Here is a 15687-nt window from a genome sequence, read left to right on the forward strand (position 1 = left end):
AGGCAACATCATCACGTCCTATTGGTGAAGGTGGACTCAAGGACAGTGGTGGCTCGCCCTATGGACATGTGATGTCAAGCCCCACCCAAGTCAGTCACACTGCAGATCTGTGTTCTGCAATTATACCCAGCATCCTGTACCAGTCGCCACCTTCTCATGCTCTGTGCCAAGTACTCTTGCTTGCCTAAGTATTGGTGCTACATCGGTGCCAGGAGTCATAGCATTTGGTGGTCATCGCAGGTATGCAGAGACATTATTGAACACAGTCCCCTTACCAGATAAACTGTGCCTATCCCTGGTATACAGAAGTCATTTTTGGTATTCTTGCAATTTAGTAGCCACCCTCGTCATAGTAACCATCCCTTGCAAATGTTGCTTGCATATGTTAAATCTTGAACCTTGGTATGTGAGGATCAATCAATGATGGTGGGGTATGTAAATGAGGCAGTACCTGTCCCTCGGGGCGAGTAGTGAATGTACTTAATGATAACGAAGCGCCTGTACTTGAGAGCAAAATACATTACATTCAGAAAATGAAAAGGTTACATTTACTACAAATAACACTATTTGCCAATAATGGCAACTTCTTCAATACCAAGCGAATCGCCCATAACTTCAACAAGATGATATGGAGCTGGGTGTCTGCCGGAAACCAGAGTCCTCAGATCACCTCTCCCACATGACCTTCGCAATGCAGAAACAATGCAAGCATCACAATCGTCAGTTCTGGGTGGGGTAGGTAGAGGGATGTGGGGTAGGTAGAGGGATCTGCCGCCAGTCCAACTGGAGTTGAAAAGCCACCACTGTAGAACTTTTACGTATCCTTCGACACCTCGAGAGAGCCCAAAACGTTCCATTGATGCTAAGCCTACTGGTGCTTAAGATCCCACTGTGGAGCCCGCATGTGCCACCTGTCATGGTCTACAAGCAGGATGCAGGAGGTCAAGAGACCAATAAGCTTCATAACCACTCTCACTGAGACCCGGGTCAAAGACTGAAAAATCGGGATCAGAACCCAAAGAGTAGAGCTGAGAGGATCTGGCTGAATGGCCAGAGCTGCCAACTTTGGAACTGGGGAACCAGCTTCGAGTCTTGGTGTTGGCTTAACATCCTGTGATTCTAGGCAAATCACGTAATCTTCCCGTGCCTACCAAACATTAATGTAACTGGTGCTCATGTTAAGTGCTCCCAAACCTTCGAGTTGAGTTCCTGCTATATAAAACTGCAACAAACAAAAAAGAGCCTGAATGTCCTGGATTCGTTTAGGCAGAAGGAAGGCTGGGAAGAGCACCATACCCAATGTAGGTCCAATGAAGGGGAGCCATTGTGAAGGAGTCAGGAATGACTTTGGCACGTTGATGGAGAAGTCCATTGATGTTAACAGGTTGTCTGGAGGTGGTTCACAACTGCTTGAGGCCCACCTTCAGGAACCAGTTGTTGAGGTATGGAAAGACTGGCAATCCCAACCTCTGCAGATGGGCTGCAACCACCAACATCACCTTTGTGAACACATGAGGTGCACTGGTAAAGCCAAAGGAGAGCATCAAGAACTGAAAGTGCTTTTGGCCTACCTCAACCACAGGCAGCATCGGTAGGACAGGGATGTGGAAATATGAGTCCAGCAGGTCCACTACCACCATCCTGTCTCCTGGATCCAGGGAAGGCATAACTTGTGCCAGAGTAAGCATCTTGTCCTTCCATGGGAAGAAGCTCAGAGGGTGAAAATTCAGGATGGGGTGAAGGCCTCTATCTTTCCTTTTTCAGCAGCAGGAAATAAGACTGCCAGCCCCGATTTCTAATGCTGGCACTCTCTCTATGGCTTCATTGGCCAAGAGAACTTGGGCATTTCCTAGAAGTAAGGACAAGTGGTCCTCTGGGAGGTGTTGTAGTTTGGGTGGCATATCCAAGGGATGGGGATGGAAAGGCAGGGAGTGACCGTTCCACAATTCGAAGCAACAATCAGTCAGAGGTACTGCTCCTTCACCAGGGAAAGTGAAACGTGATGCAACTTCCTACCAGGCGATCATGTGCTGCCAAGGGTGAATTAACCCAGTTTTGCTGCAACTGCTGGGGGGGAGGGATGGTCTGGGTAGATAATTTTCCCTGAAGGCGTGGATGCTGGCAAGCTGATCCCCTGCCTCTGCTTCGAAAGGGCTGGGAGGCCTGCTGTTGCTCTGCCTCTACTGGTATCTCCTCTCGAAGCCTTGAAAGGGCAGAATTGTTGGGGAAAGTGCCGAACAGGTAGAGTTACACTCAGTAGTGTGCAGTACCCTTGCTCTACTTAAATCATAAACTCACTGACTGAACGGCATAAAGGTGGAGACTAGAGGGACCAATCCAGTTGGTTGGTCTGAGTCTGAAGAGCAGGAGATGCTGTAACCCAAGACAGAAACATAGATTAACAAACGGAATGGAGGCGGTATCTTCGTTGGAGGCGGTTCACAAGAACAGCCCAAATTTGATGACAACATGAGGGTGCTCCTAGTGGCATTTACCGTGCTGCTTGAATCCTGATCCTGGTCCTCAGACTGGACTCCACCAATAGCCCCCCTCCTGCTAGAAAATGTCCTCAAATCGGTGGGCTTATGAGATGCCTGAAGAATCATGCACCCTCATGACCATGTGTATACATTCTACTCACGTAGGCACCACACTAAACCTAGATTAGACTACATCCTTGCCCCAGCTATTGCTTCAGAAAGTCACACACTCTAGAATCCTCCCAAGATGCTTATAAGATCATTCCCCTGTCGAGTGGACCATTGGACTCCACCAAGGCGGGAAGCTGGGCACACTGCCGCCTGCCTACTTGGCTTCTGTCAGAGGTCAACTTTCAGGAAGTAACTCAAGAAGCTATTGAACGATTTTTAGAAATAAATAAAGGTTGAGTCCTATCTTAGATCACTCTGAGGGGGGTCTATTGAGGCAGTCATCAGGGGGACATTATTTCCTAGACCACACAATACAAGATAGGAAACCGCATGGAAGTTATGGGTCTTGAACGTGCAACAGGGGAACCAGAGGAACTAGAGAAGGAGGTCTCCCGATAAGTCGGAACTCTGGCTTTACAGATTGGAACCAGCTAGAAAGGCGCTGAAAACTAAATTATGGGTGCAGGCTAAAATGGCAGTATTGGCCACAAAATACAGAATTTATGAAGCAGCAGACAAAGCAGTCACATTGATATACTGTCTCACCATTATGAATCCAAAGCTAGATTTGATCCAGGCATCCAAGACCTAGACCGCGGCCTGGTAACCGACCCCCCAGGGGGTAGCAGCTTACTTCCTGATTATTACACAAAGCTGTATGCGAAATGGAAGCTGGTGGACCGGGCATTAAATAGACCCATTATTAAGGACCTGCCCACTCCCAGGTTGCAACCCAAACATAAAGAGGCAATGGACCTTCAGATATTGGAAGAGGAAATCATGGAAGCTATTAATGGCATACCCAAGGGCAAGACCCTGGACACCGAAGGACTTTTAAAACGTTAAGCTTCCTATCTAGTCCCGCAGCTGAGATTATTCTATAAGGAATCCCTACAAACGGGGACCCTCCCGTATGACCTTAAACAGGCCCATGTTGCAGTTATACATAAATGGGGGTAAACCCCTGATGACTGTGCCTCCTATAGGCCAATATTATTGATAAACATTGAAACCAAAATCCTCACCAAGGTGCTTGCCAAGTGCCTGGTGGGGGTAATCTGACCCGTGGTACACTGGGACCAGAACGGTTTCATGACCAATAGGAGAACAAGGCACTGTATATGCTGTGTGCAAGAGGTGCTGGCCTTGGCACAGCGCTGCAGTGAACCACAGGCAATAATCTCAACTTATTTCCAGAAGGTGTTTGACGGTCAAATGGTCTTTCTCATACGTAGCCCTTGAGGAAATTAATATTGTCCCTCGGTTTTGGGCATATGTAAAACTCCTGTATGAACTTCCAAGGGTCACGGTGAGGGTAAATGGAGAGTTGCTGACCCCCTTTCCAACCCAATGAGGCACAAAGCAGGGCTGTCCTCTCTCCCCTGTCTTGTTTACACTAGTAGTAGAACCACTAGTAGAATGGATCTTATCTAAACTGATGCCCAGGTACGGGCCTGCATGCACATCAGATCCATGAAGATGGCATAGTGCTATATGCAGACAATGCTTTGCTGTATGTACCACCCAGACGGTTCTATTCCCTGCCTCGTGCACATATTCACGGGGAAGACTCAGGCCTCAAGATCAACTGGAATATATCAGTTGTACTCCCAATAACTAACTATTTGCCTTGTTGGATCAGACGAGAAGCTGGAGTTTTAATATGGTCCCAATGTTACACCAGCTGCACGAACAACTTGAGGCCTGGGGTAAACTGCCTCCCTCGATGATGGGCCGGAGTGCTTTATTCAAAATGATCTCCTTGCCCTAATTGTTGTATGTCCCTCAAAATTATCCATATTTCTGCCCAGAAGAGTTCTTCCCCTCCTTGCAAGCTATCATTATGAGTTATGAATGGGCCAGGAAAAGACCAAGTGTAGCGTTTAATAAATACATACAATAACCATACGACGGGGAGTAGAACTGGCAGTCATCAGAAGATACTATCTAGCTTTCCAGCTATTGCCTATAAATGAAAGGTTCTAGGCAGATAGGGCAGACTCCACAATCGTCTGGAGGTACCGGAATGCCGTGGCGTCTCTAACAATTAAGCTGTGGGGTCAACAGGGCCCTGGCATTTCCTAGGCAGGGCGGTCATTTGTAGCTAGGATGGAGTAGCTTCAATAGGTTTAACAACCAATTTTAAGCACTGCCTTGCTAACGCTGGGAAAATGAATAACACTTGGCGCCCAATATCAAAGACCATCCTTCGCCCACAAAAAATACACAGGAAAGATGCTTCAGGCCGTGGCACAAATCAAGCATTAAAACGTATATATAAAGGATAGTTTGTTTATGTTAACTACAACTGTTACGGCGTTGTAAGAATGCCTGTGCCGGCTAGAAACGTGATTCAACTAAAGACTTTATACGTCAAACACTCGGCAATGAGTTTTGTAACTCACGAAGCCGTTGTTACACAACCCCACAACCTTGTGTACACAGTACAAGAATCGCCAGGTGGTCGCGACTATTCACCAGCACCAGGAAGCGTTTGCGCCTCAGCAGTCTGGGCCACGATTGTGAACTCGGATTAAGCATCAATTAAGGGTGCTCATTGAAGGGTTGTAGTTCTGCAACGACTCCTGCGCAGCTGGGAGTAATAATAGAGGGCGAGGCCTGCAGCAAAGATGTGATTAAAGTTAGTTTACACATACATATTTATGTGTTGTATGTTGTGGGTCGGATCCCAAGCACAATAAAATCCGGGGGGGGTGGGGGGGGGCATGGGAGGGTGAGAAGAGAGGCCAGGTGGGATCGGGGTGCAAATGCATCGTCGGTGCTTAGAGGCGTAGGTTCGGGGGTGTTTGGGGTGTTACACCCCCTAATAAATGTATTTTGGTATATTGTTGGGTACCGGTGATTTCAGTCGGGTATAGTGAGGTGTCTGTCGGATTTTTGCATACACAAAAATAAAAAAATACACACAGGCTCTCTTTCTCTCTGAGCTTTGAAGGTCTACAAAAATGTTTATTCTAGAAAATATTGTATTTTCTCTCAGTACCCCTACCAAACCCCATTCCTCTCCCTTTCCACTACCCCCTTAAGCCCTAATTAAGCCTGCTTGAGGTATAATGTATTTTAAAATAACATGGAAGCGTGATTGTTGGAAAATCTGAATCCCACACCCCCCAATCCTGCTTCAGTTTTAAGCAACTTTAAAGCGCAGTATTTGCTTCTCACCAGTGAATAAAAGCTGAGAACACGACAGCGCAGACCAGCTTCAAATCAAGTACGGCCTGCACACACAAGCTTGTTTAAAAACTACTGGGACACTGGAATTTGTCAATACATATTTGGAATTCCCATTTGTGGCAGCTTTCCTTCTTTGCTGAATGACTATCGCCTCTGGCTGGGTCGCATTTTTTTCAGGACCACTGCTGGACACGGTCTTGGAGCCCGCCTTGCAGGCCACAAACAGGAAATTCCATGTGGAAGCGACAACTGCGGGCGAGGAGGAGAACGTAAAAGGTCCTGTTTAAGATCCAATAGAATTATCTTCAAGGAGAGTGTGCTATGCAAATGTGCACGTGACAAACAAGAAGGAAAATAAATCCACCCCCTTCTGAACTTTGAACAGTCTATGAGGGAGCACTACACTTACAAAAGTACATGCAGCGTGAATGGTTTTTAGCTCTCATTTGATCACACTGGTAGCTAGACTTGATATACTACTCTAGCAGTGAAATACTCACATCACACATTATACTTACTTTACTTCCAGCAATAAGGCTTTCTTCTCCACTGTCCAAGTCCAATGACAGCACGCGTGAATATGTTTAATATACACAGTGGACAATAATGACAGATATCATTTTACACGACTTTCTTCCACAAGTCGCTGTGATTCACTCCTGGAAATTCAGGAGTAAGTAAAGAGTAAGTCCCACCTACTGAATACAAATGTTTGTGAATTTAACTCAGTGGTACTTACCTAGAAGGTAAACCTCGATTCTGTCTTATTGCCTCCCCAAGTGCAGAATTCTCCAAATTCTTAAACTTCTCCTGGCAGGTCTTCATATACGAAATCTTTCCGGTTACATAGCCAAAAAAGCCAGCAACTTAAAGGTAAACCAAGCAAACAAAGAATTAAACCGAGAAAATGCACACGGACAAAGCACAAGTTATTCAACTAGTACCTTTTTTTTTTATTTAAAATCGTTTTTATTGAATTTTCAAGCAAAGAACAAATAAATAATGATGAACGCAATTGAAAGATGATAAACAATGGAAGGAAGAAAGAATACAAACAAATTATAAGAATTACAAAGAAAAAGAACAGGTTACTAAAGTGCCATACCGTTGGAGTTGCAGTGAAGTTGGAGAGACATACAGGTGGTCAATTATGCACAAGTGTAATAGTAGAAAATACAATACAGTACAGGTGTACCACCGAGGATATAGCATTTTTTTTGTGCAGATTTATATAGCTCGAACTCGAGCGCTCTACATGAGCACCGGTTACTTACATATTCAGGCACGGGGAGATTAAGAGATTTGCCCAGAATCACAGGATGTGGATCCGACCCCGAGGCTCGAACCCTGGTTTCCAGCACCAAAGTCGGCAGTCTAGCCGACGCACCACATCCTCTCCATTCTATGCGCATACATTATGGAAGATTTGAGACAATTTTTACGGTGGGTCGTATGTGAAGGAAAAGGCATCAAGGGACTTCCATAGTTTCCTGTGTGATTTACGCCAAGGAGAGGCGTGAAGTGCGACATTGTCAGCCCCTCTAAGGAAGGATAACCATTCTTGCCACATCCTAAAAAAGACTTCTTTGGAGTTTTTTCACTTATTCAGTATAATTTTACAGGCCAAAGTGAGCATAAGATCCAACAAATAACGATCATTCTCATCTGCGATCTTTGGGTCCAGAGCGCCTAGTAAGATATAGGAAAATTCCCTTGGAGGGACTATGTTGAACTAGTACCTTTATGTCTCATCGTCTTACTACCACTATCCCTATAGGCTTGATGGAGCTTTGTTACTCTTCATAAACCAGAAACCATTAGACTTCCTGGGCCTACACACAGCATCACTTGGGTCCAGCCCCTTCGCTTCAATCCCTCACGCCTGCACAAACTCCAGTTATTCATATCCTTTTCTCCAAGTCTTGCCAACATACACGTCAACAGAAAGTTCAACAATTGAAGCACAGTTTGACAAGTCTACTAAGGTTTGTCTCCATTTCCTTCTTAATAATAATAATCCAGATTTGTAAAGCGCGAACAATCACCCGTAAGGGTCTCTAGGTGCTGGGGGCCGTCGGGAAGATTAAGCAAGCTATTGCCCAGAGTCACATGGTGCTGGGCTAATCTGCCGCCGCGGGGATCGAACCGTGATCCCCAGATTCCGGAGTCAGTCGCCCTGGCCGCGGCACCACACTTCTTCCCTTCTTGGTTTTTTGTCACCATTACAAAGCGAGGAGTTCTGTAGAAATTTGGGGGAAGGCATTTAATCTTTCTCAGTAGGATCACTAGTTGCAGAGCTATTTTAAGGTGCTCAGAGAAATATCTTACCAGGGAATCAGTTTGGTGAGGTGTCCAAGAAGGTAGTCATGGGAGATGACTGCCTTGGAGGCAATTCTGTCAATACTCAACTGCTTGTAAGTGAGTAAGGAAATGAGTTTAAGAGTTATTACATTTGCCTAAAGAATGTTCCCTTTGTAGGAAGATGGTGGTATCCAGAAATTACGGTGGTGTAAATTCTGCCATTAGCAAAATCAATGTCAAGAGTAAGGGTGTCCAACAGTTATCCAAAAAGGCTAAATCAATCACAGATTTTGAGGGCATCCATAAAAGATGCCCTCAAAATCAATAAATACAATAAAAGGAAATACAACTAAACTAAATATAGCTTATATGCACAGTGAGCGGTTAGCATTAAAATCTTGAATGGATCTACCCTTCAACAGTGTTGGACACCCATGGCTAGGATATTTCTTATTCAATGAGTGAATCGTGGCACACACTCAAGTAGAGCAAGGGATGGGCGCAGAAGGGGCTTCAATCCCCCTTCCACTCCCTATCCCCAAGGACAATGAATTTGTAGATAACAGCAGTAAGTGAAGGGGCAAAGTCAAAAATATCTTTAGTGAAACTGATCTCAAGCACTGGAGCTTTAGATCGACACACATCAACTATTTCTAGAATAGCCATTTACACTTGATGCAATTAAAGACGCAATAGCTGTTCTCTCAAGGCGCATGGCTTCTGGCTCTGATGGAGTGCCCTTTGAATTTTATGAACTTTTTCTAGATATCCTTGTTAATTTTTCATTGCCCGCTTATGCGGAATCCAGAGTGCAACTATCCTCCCTCTGATACTGCGCGAAGCCCGCCTTTTGCCTATTGCAACCGGGAAAACTGGCTAACAAATGCAAATCAAATAGGCCTCTATCACTTATAAACTGCATTGCTAAAATTCTAACTAAATTAATTGCTAACTACCCATCTCCTCTCCTGCCCGAAATGGTGTTCCCTGATTGGAAAGCGTTTTTCCCATGCAGATCGACCGTCCATAAACTGCATATTCTCTTTGCTATCATGCATTGGCTCTAACCAAGCTCGGATGCCACGGCTTTTTTCCTGCATGCCTCAAAAGCATTTGACTCTCTGGAGTCAGACTTTCTAGTTACCACCCTGAGTTAGCTTGGTATGCCCACCAGCTTTATAGAATGGATCAGGTTGCTTTATTGTATTCCTGTAGGGAATTAACTTATCAAGCGGGACACAACAGGGATGCCCTGTCATCTATCCTGTATGCAGTAGCCCTGAAGCCGCTGGAATTGAAGCTCTGCCAACATTATTCAGATAATGCCCTCAAGTACGCTAGCAGATATCTTTTGATCTCCCTGTGTGCAGAGGCTATGGCCCTGCACTTAAAGGACTCACTGCGGGAATTTATACGTCTTGGTACCCTGTTGGAAATTCTATCAACTGGCGTAAATCGCAGATTTTCCCTTCACTAATAATACAATAAATTTCCCGCCTGACTTCCCACTGTAACGGTGTGAAGGATCCCTTAAGTACCTAGGAATACCTATTAACTAGAATATCGATCTCACTGTTAGAGAAAATGATGGTGTCACAATGGATACACTGCGGATTACTCATTGGCTATCACTCCAGTCATCACTGGCAAGCAGAAAGTCCCTCAGGAAGACAGTTATCAATCCGAAACTGCTCTATCCGTTTGTGAACATCCTGTCTGTCTTTTTCCAAACACTTAAACCTCAACTGATTCGACTGGTATAGGCTGGTAAGGTGCCCGGGGTTAGTTGAGAAATGCTGATGCTGTCCTTTCAAAGTGGAGGGGTCTGAGGCACCTGATCCGGAGTTGTACCATTTAGGTGAAAAGGCACACTTCACATGCTGCTGGTTCCATCCAACTCGTGTCTGCCTCATGCTGCTGTAAAGCTTGACAACATAGGCCACTGCTTGAGAACATGACCTTAACAACCAGGCAGGGATCCCCTCGATGTCTGCTCTTACCGTCCATTATCCCTACTTAATCTTGATTGCAAGATACTGGGTAAGATTCTGGCCAATTGCCTTCTTCCTATTATACATTCATTGATACACCTGGACCAATCTGGCTTCATCCCGGTCCAAAGCACTTTCCTAAACATACGTCGTCTGCTGCGCCTTCTACATCATACTGAGCCAAACGCTCACAACCAAGTAGCGGTACCGCTGGACATTGAGAAAGCGTTTGACACGTTATCATGAGATTATTTATTCGCAGTCCTAGCCAGGATGGGATTCGGCCCGGGATTCAAGGACTGGGTGAGAACTTTTTATGTTGCCCCGGTAGCACGTGTAAAAACAGGTCAGATGATCTCCGAAAAGTTCCCAATTCAGAGGGGCATGAGACAAGGCTGCCCCCTATCCCCTCTCATTTTTGCCTTTTGCCATGGAGCCCCTGGCTTGCTCACTCCGTTATCATGCAGAAGATTGGGGCATACGCGAATACGACTTTTACCACATAATCTCGCTACACGCGGATCATGCCCTGATTTTTCTGCGGGGTGTGGGAGTCTCTCTTCCAGGCACAATGCTGATCCTAGAAGATTTTGGCTCTTTATCAGGTCTGAGGGTCAGTCGGTCCAAATCTTGTGTATTCCCATTAAATACAATCAGGAAGGAGGGAAAAAGAAGCTATGGTCCATTCGGCTTCCAATGGTTAGTACAACAAATCAATAGGGGGGGAATGGACCACTTGTCCTGTATAACCAGGGTCTATTCAGTTATACTCTGTATTTTATGATATGTATTATGCATGTAGCTGTCATATTTGTATCTTGTTACCTTTGGTTGGATCTACTACCCTATACTGTCAATAAAAATATATAAAAATACAAAAAAAGACGGTATAAAAATGTGCAAGATGGGACACCCGGAGGAAGACTTCTTGCACCTAGCCTTGTCATGTCAGTGTTCAACTATACTGGAGTGAGGTTAAGTCCACCACATTTATCAAGACAGGATACAACATACAGATGGATCCCAAGGACGCACAGCTGGGCTGGATTGAGCAGATTCTCTCTGCTCATAAGCATTTTTTACTGGTTTAGCACTATTGATAGCTAACAGGCATGTTGCTGAGATATTGGAAAAACTCTGAAGCAGAGAACTGGTTGGAATATCTTACATACCGAAATGCTGAACTTGAGTTGTATGTGTAGCTTCTGCCGCCCACATCCACACCTAGAGACATATGGGAACCACTAAAGTCACATCCCTGACTATGCCCATATAATTGCACCTGGGGTAATGCCATGGATGTTTTTTGCACATATACCTTTGATTGGTTGCTTGCTATTTTTAAATGTACCTTTTGTGATGTGCCCTCCCTTCATACTAATACATACTCTCATTGCCAACTTTTGGAGGGGCGAGAGTGAGCCGTACATGAAACACCCTAGACTCACACCTGAACATGAAGAAAAACATTAGTATGATGTGTAAGGGTGCCAAGTACCAAATGAGGCTTCTTAGAAATCTAAAACCATTCCTCCCTCAAGAGGACCTCAGATGGTGGTTAAAGCGCTTGTCCTGCCAAGACTAGACTATGGTAGCGCAACGTTATGTGGCCTCACCAAACATACCTTGGCCCCGCTCAGGGCTTCATTGAATGCAGCTGCCAGACTGATCACGGACACAAAAAGAACGGATCACATCCCCCCCAGCTCTAAGATCTCTAAAGTGGTTACCCTACGAAGCAAGAATTCAACTAAAGATTGCCTATCTAACGCACAAAGCCCTCGACTTCAAAACCCCTGGCTACCTGGCTCAAAAACTAGAACTATCGGGGAGGGGGGCAGACCATCAATAAGTGCAAATGCTCTATTACTGAAACCCCAGTCTTTAAGCAAAAAGAGAACAAGACTTCGAGCCTTCTCAGGTTCGGCACCAAAGATCTGGAACTCGCTCCCTCCGGAAATCCGCAGAATTCCTTACACAGCTGCTTTCAAACATGAAGTAAAAACACTCCTAATGGACACGTTCCTGCCGTAAATAACCATTGGTCGTCTGTTTTCTTCAAGCACTGTATTATCCAGGATTGTCTACTTTATTGTGCCAAGTATTTATCGTGCGCATCCTTGTACATTTTTATTACCTTATTATGTTATCCTCTACTACTGCCTTACAATGTTCCCTTTTACCGTGTTCTCCTCTCCTATTACTGTGAAGCGCTCTGATACCTCTCGGGGTCTTTTTCGCGCTGTACAAAACTTTTTAAATAAATAATACTCAACCTGGGGATTATCTGAACGGTTATTGAGAACTGTGCATCATGGTGGTCAGTGATTGCCAAACATTGAGATACAAGAGATCACCGCAGAGTAGAAAACCCTGTTTTAAGCCGTTTATGCTGCTACTATGTCCTTTGACTGTTTCACCCCCATTGCACCACAAAGATTTGAAGGTGAGATTAGCAGAGAAACTATGCTGCACGATGACGTACGAGTGCTTCCTGTTTTGTGGGCACAAGATATAAAACCTCAGTTCGTGCACGTGACTGGGGTGTGAGACGTAGCACTCTGGTCATCTGCGTATCGTTGTGAATGCTTCGAGTGGCAGAATCGGACATTAAGTCCCTGGCGCGCTTCAGGAGGCTAATACAGAGCAGGGGATGATAACCCATATTGTTTTCTAATCTGGTAGGTGGGTTTATACAAAGTACACATGCAAACAAAAGTAAGAGAGCAGAAGACTCAGGACTTATGTAATGTGATCTCTCTTCCCTATAGGCAACACCTTCAGTTAATGCAAAAGAGACTCAAATATGTAAGTGAGGTCAGATAGGAAAAGATATGCTGCTAAACATATTGTGGGAAGTCTGTGGGTGGGTTCTGATGTGGGTAGATTGTCAGGTTTTCTGGCTAAGCTTTATTCAGGATGGCTGGTTTCGGTCAATGCAAACTGGATGCATCATGCTAGCAAGATGTAGGACAATGCCCAGGTTATTGCCAAGCATACATTCTGCTGCTGTCCCGACATTGTGTCTCTTACCATTCCCCTTTGTCCTGGACTCCACATTTAAGCACCCTGTGGCATATCCGGGAGCTTATAGTAAACTCCTGGGGAAAGGGTGTGAACAGTTTTCAGTCTACAAGGTGCTCCTGCAGAGGATGAACATGTATCATGGGCGACAGTGAGCCGGGAAGGTTTGGACGCGCTTCAAGGAGCCTGCAGTCTAGTCTGGCTCCAGTGAACCTGCTCAGGTGCCCCTCTAATGAGTCAGCTCTATTGTGAGTTATACCTGATGGCTGATACCATCTTTATAGGGGAGATGCCTATCCTGCCTTTCTGAAGATGTTGGTGGGCTGGCAGGGGGGCACATGGCAGGTTATGTCTGCTAATATCTGCAAAAACATATTTTGGATTACATGCAAATCATAATTTCCACCTTATGTCTTCTATGACACAACCTTGATCTTTATTTAGATCATGTGTGGTAGTCCTTCTTCGTAACTACATATGTGTTGTCTGCCCAAGGGCTTACCATTTACATCCTTTTATATCCAAAATGATATCCTTCCACGTACTTTTAATCAGATATTCTAGTTTAGAATTTTGGTTTTACTGTTGATCTGTGTTCTTTGTTTAGTACCTAGTTTTTAAATGTTGTAAAGATTGAGGGCCTATTCGACGGGTGCTCCATTTCACTCACAGCTGCTTCATGCATTTTATGTAGCTCCCTCAATATGTAGCTCACTCTATAGGTACATCAATTCTGAAATCTGGCGAGCTAAGAACAGTGGGATGTCTGAGTTTGGGTCTATGATCGCTTTTGTCGAATCCATCACTGTCTGGGCCTTGACCCAGGGGCGTAACACAGGCCTCCGCGGTGTGGGGGCCCCCTCGGCACTGCACTCTGGAGGAGAGCTCCTGATTGAGCCCGGAGGGGGCCCCTCTACGTACCATGCAGGGAGGCCCCCTCAATTTCCGTTACGCCAGTGTCTTGACCAGTTCCTAGTTTGATAGAAAAAGATAAATAAATAGCTGCCAAGGCCCTCGTCAGGAGACACGTTTAGCTTGCTACACCTATTGCCCCTGTCAGCGCTGCCAATGACAGTACAAGCACAACTACTAACCATCACACTCCTACAAGTATGACAATTGAGACTATTCAAGGCCCCCAATGCTATAAGAATGGCTGGGGCAACAGGCATTAGTCATTTTTACTGCATATTGAACAAATAAACAACTGTTGTTGTCCTCCTCGCTAAATTAGCTATACAGCGCCAGCATGTGGCAGACTGTCATCAGTACCGGTGTTAACAATTAGGTGCTGGTGCCGAGCACCGGCTCAAATTAAGCACTGCTTGACACCCACTATCACTTTTAAACGCTAATACAAACATTCTGGCTAAATGCTTGGCTGACAGGTTGGTTTAATTGCTATCGGATCTGGCGTGTGTTGACCAAACTGATTCGGCCAGGGGCCGAATTTCAACCAATAATATGGGTAGACCTTTGAATGTCATCTCTATGTCTCCAGTTAAGGCTGGCTCTGGACTCCAAAATGGTCTTTGATACATTAAAGAGGGACTGACTTAAAAACCCAGAGAGAGCTACAGGAGATAGGAAACAAGTTAGGGAAACTTCTAGCATGGTTACATATGAAAGAAGAGGGTGAAACCTACAAAAAGCTATTGAAGGGTAGGCGCGAATTGGAGCAATTATTGATATGTTGCCAGGAAGATGTCATGCACCGATCACAAATATTACGAGAAAGAGAACAAACAGAAGTGAATAGTAGGATAAAAGCTCTTGAAAATATTGATGAGAAATCATATCAATATCTTCATAGACAGGAACGACATCGGACATAACAATACTAATGAAACCAGTAGAATATACCACATTTACTATTCCTCATTCTATCAATCCCTGAGTTTAGAATCAATCCTCCTACATGATTATTGTTAAGTAGGCTTTCTTGTCTACATTATGATCCTTAGATCTTGCCTCAAATAAACTAATAAGAACAGTCATCAAGAATTTTTGAGGCAATAAGGCCTGCCCCATTGGATTTGCAGTAACATTTTATAAGGATAACCTGGAATTATAAGTCGGGACCCTCTGCACAGTTAACAACTATTTTTATCTTGCTATTCAGTCATAAAATTATGATGGCATCTATAATTATGCCTGACAAAGACCCAAATGACTTCTCTCAGCCCAGACCAAAAACATTACTGAACTCTAATGTTAAAATATTCACATCAATAGTGGCCTCCTGACTACATAGCAGTATGGCCCTAATTCATCTAGGTACATCAATCAGGGTTTATAAAGAATCACCACACCAGTGACAATACAAGGCTGTCCTTCAATCTGATAGAAATAGCAGGTCGCGATCTCGTCGATGGGCGACATGTGGGTGAAAGGTAACCTGGCAACATTTGAAGATATGCAGGCCAAATACCACTTAGCTCGCACAGAGGCTTACAGATCAGCGACGCGATAACCGCTGCCATGCCTAAAGACGGCCCTTTGGCTGCATCCACCCCGCTGGAGGA

The 15687-nt window shown here is 44.8% G+C and overlaps 1 protein-coding gene across 1 annotated transcript in view; it reads right to left on the reverse strand.

The window, feature by feature from the left end:
* OCIAD1 (OCIA domain containing 1) overlaps positions 1-15687 on the reverse strand; it is a 241657-nt gene that overhangs the window by 41552 nt on the left and 184418 nt on the right. The window contains exon 5 of the mRNA XM_085642115.1: positions 6586-6712. Within this exon, the coding sequence (XP_085498241.1) occupies positions 6586-6712 (127 nt within the window). The remainder of the gene's footprint in view (positions 1-6585; positions 6713-15687) is intronic.

This window comes from Triturus cristatus, chromosome 2_2 (assembly GCF_964204655.1).
Source record: "Triturus cristatus chromosome 2_2, aTriCri1.1, whole genome shotgun sequence".
Classification (NCBI taxonomy): Eukaryota; Metazoa; Chordata; class Amphibia; order Caudata; family Salamandridae; genus Triturus; species Triturus cristatus.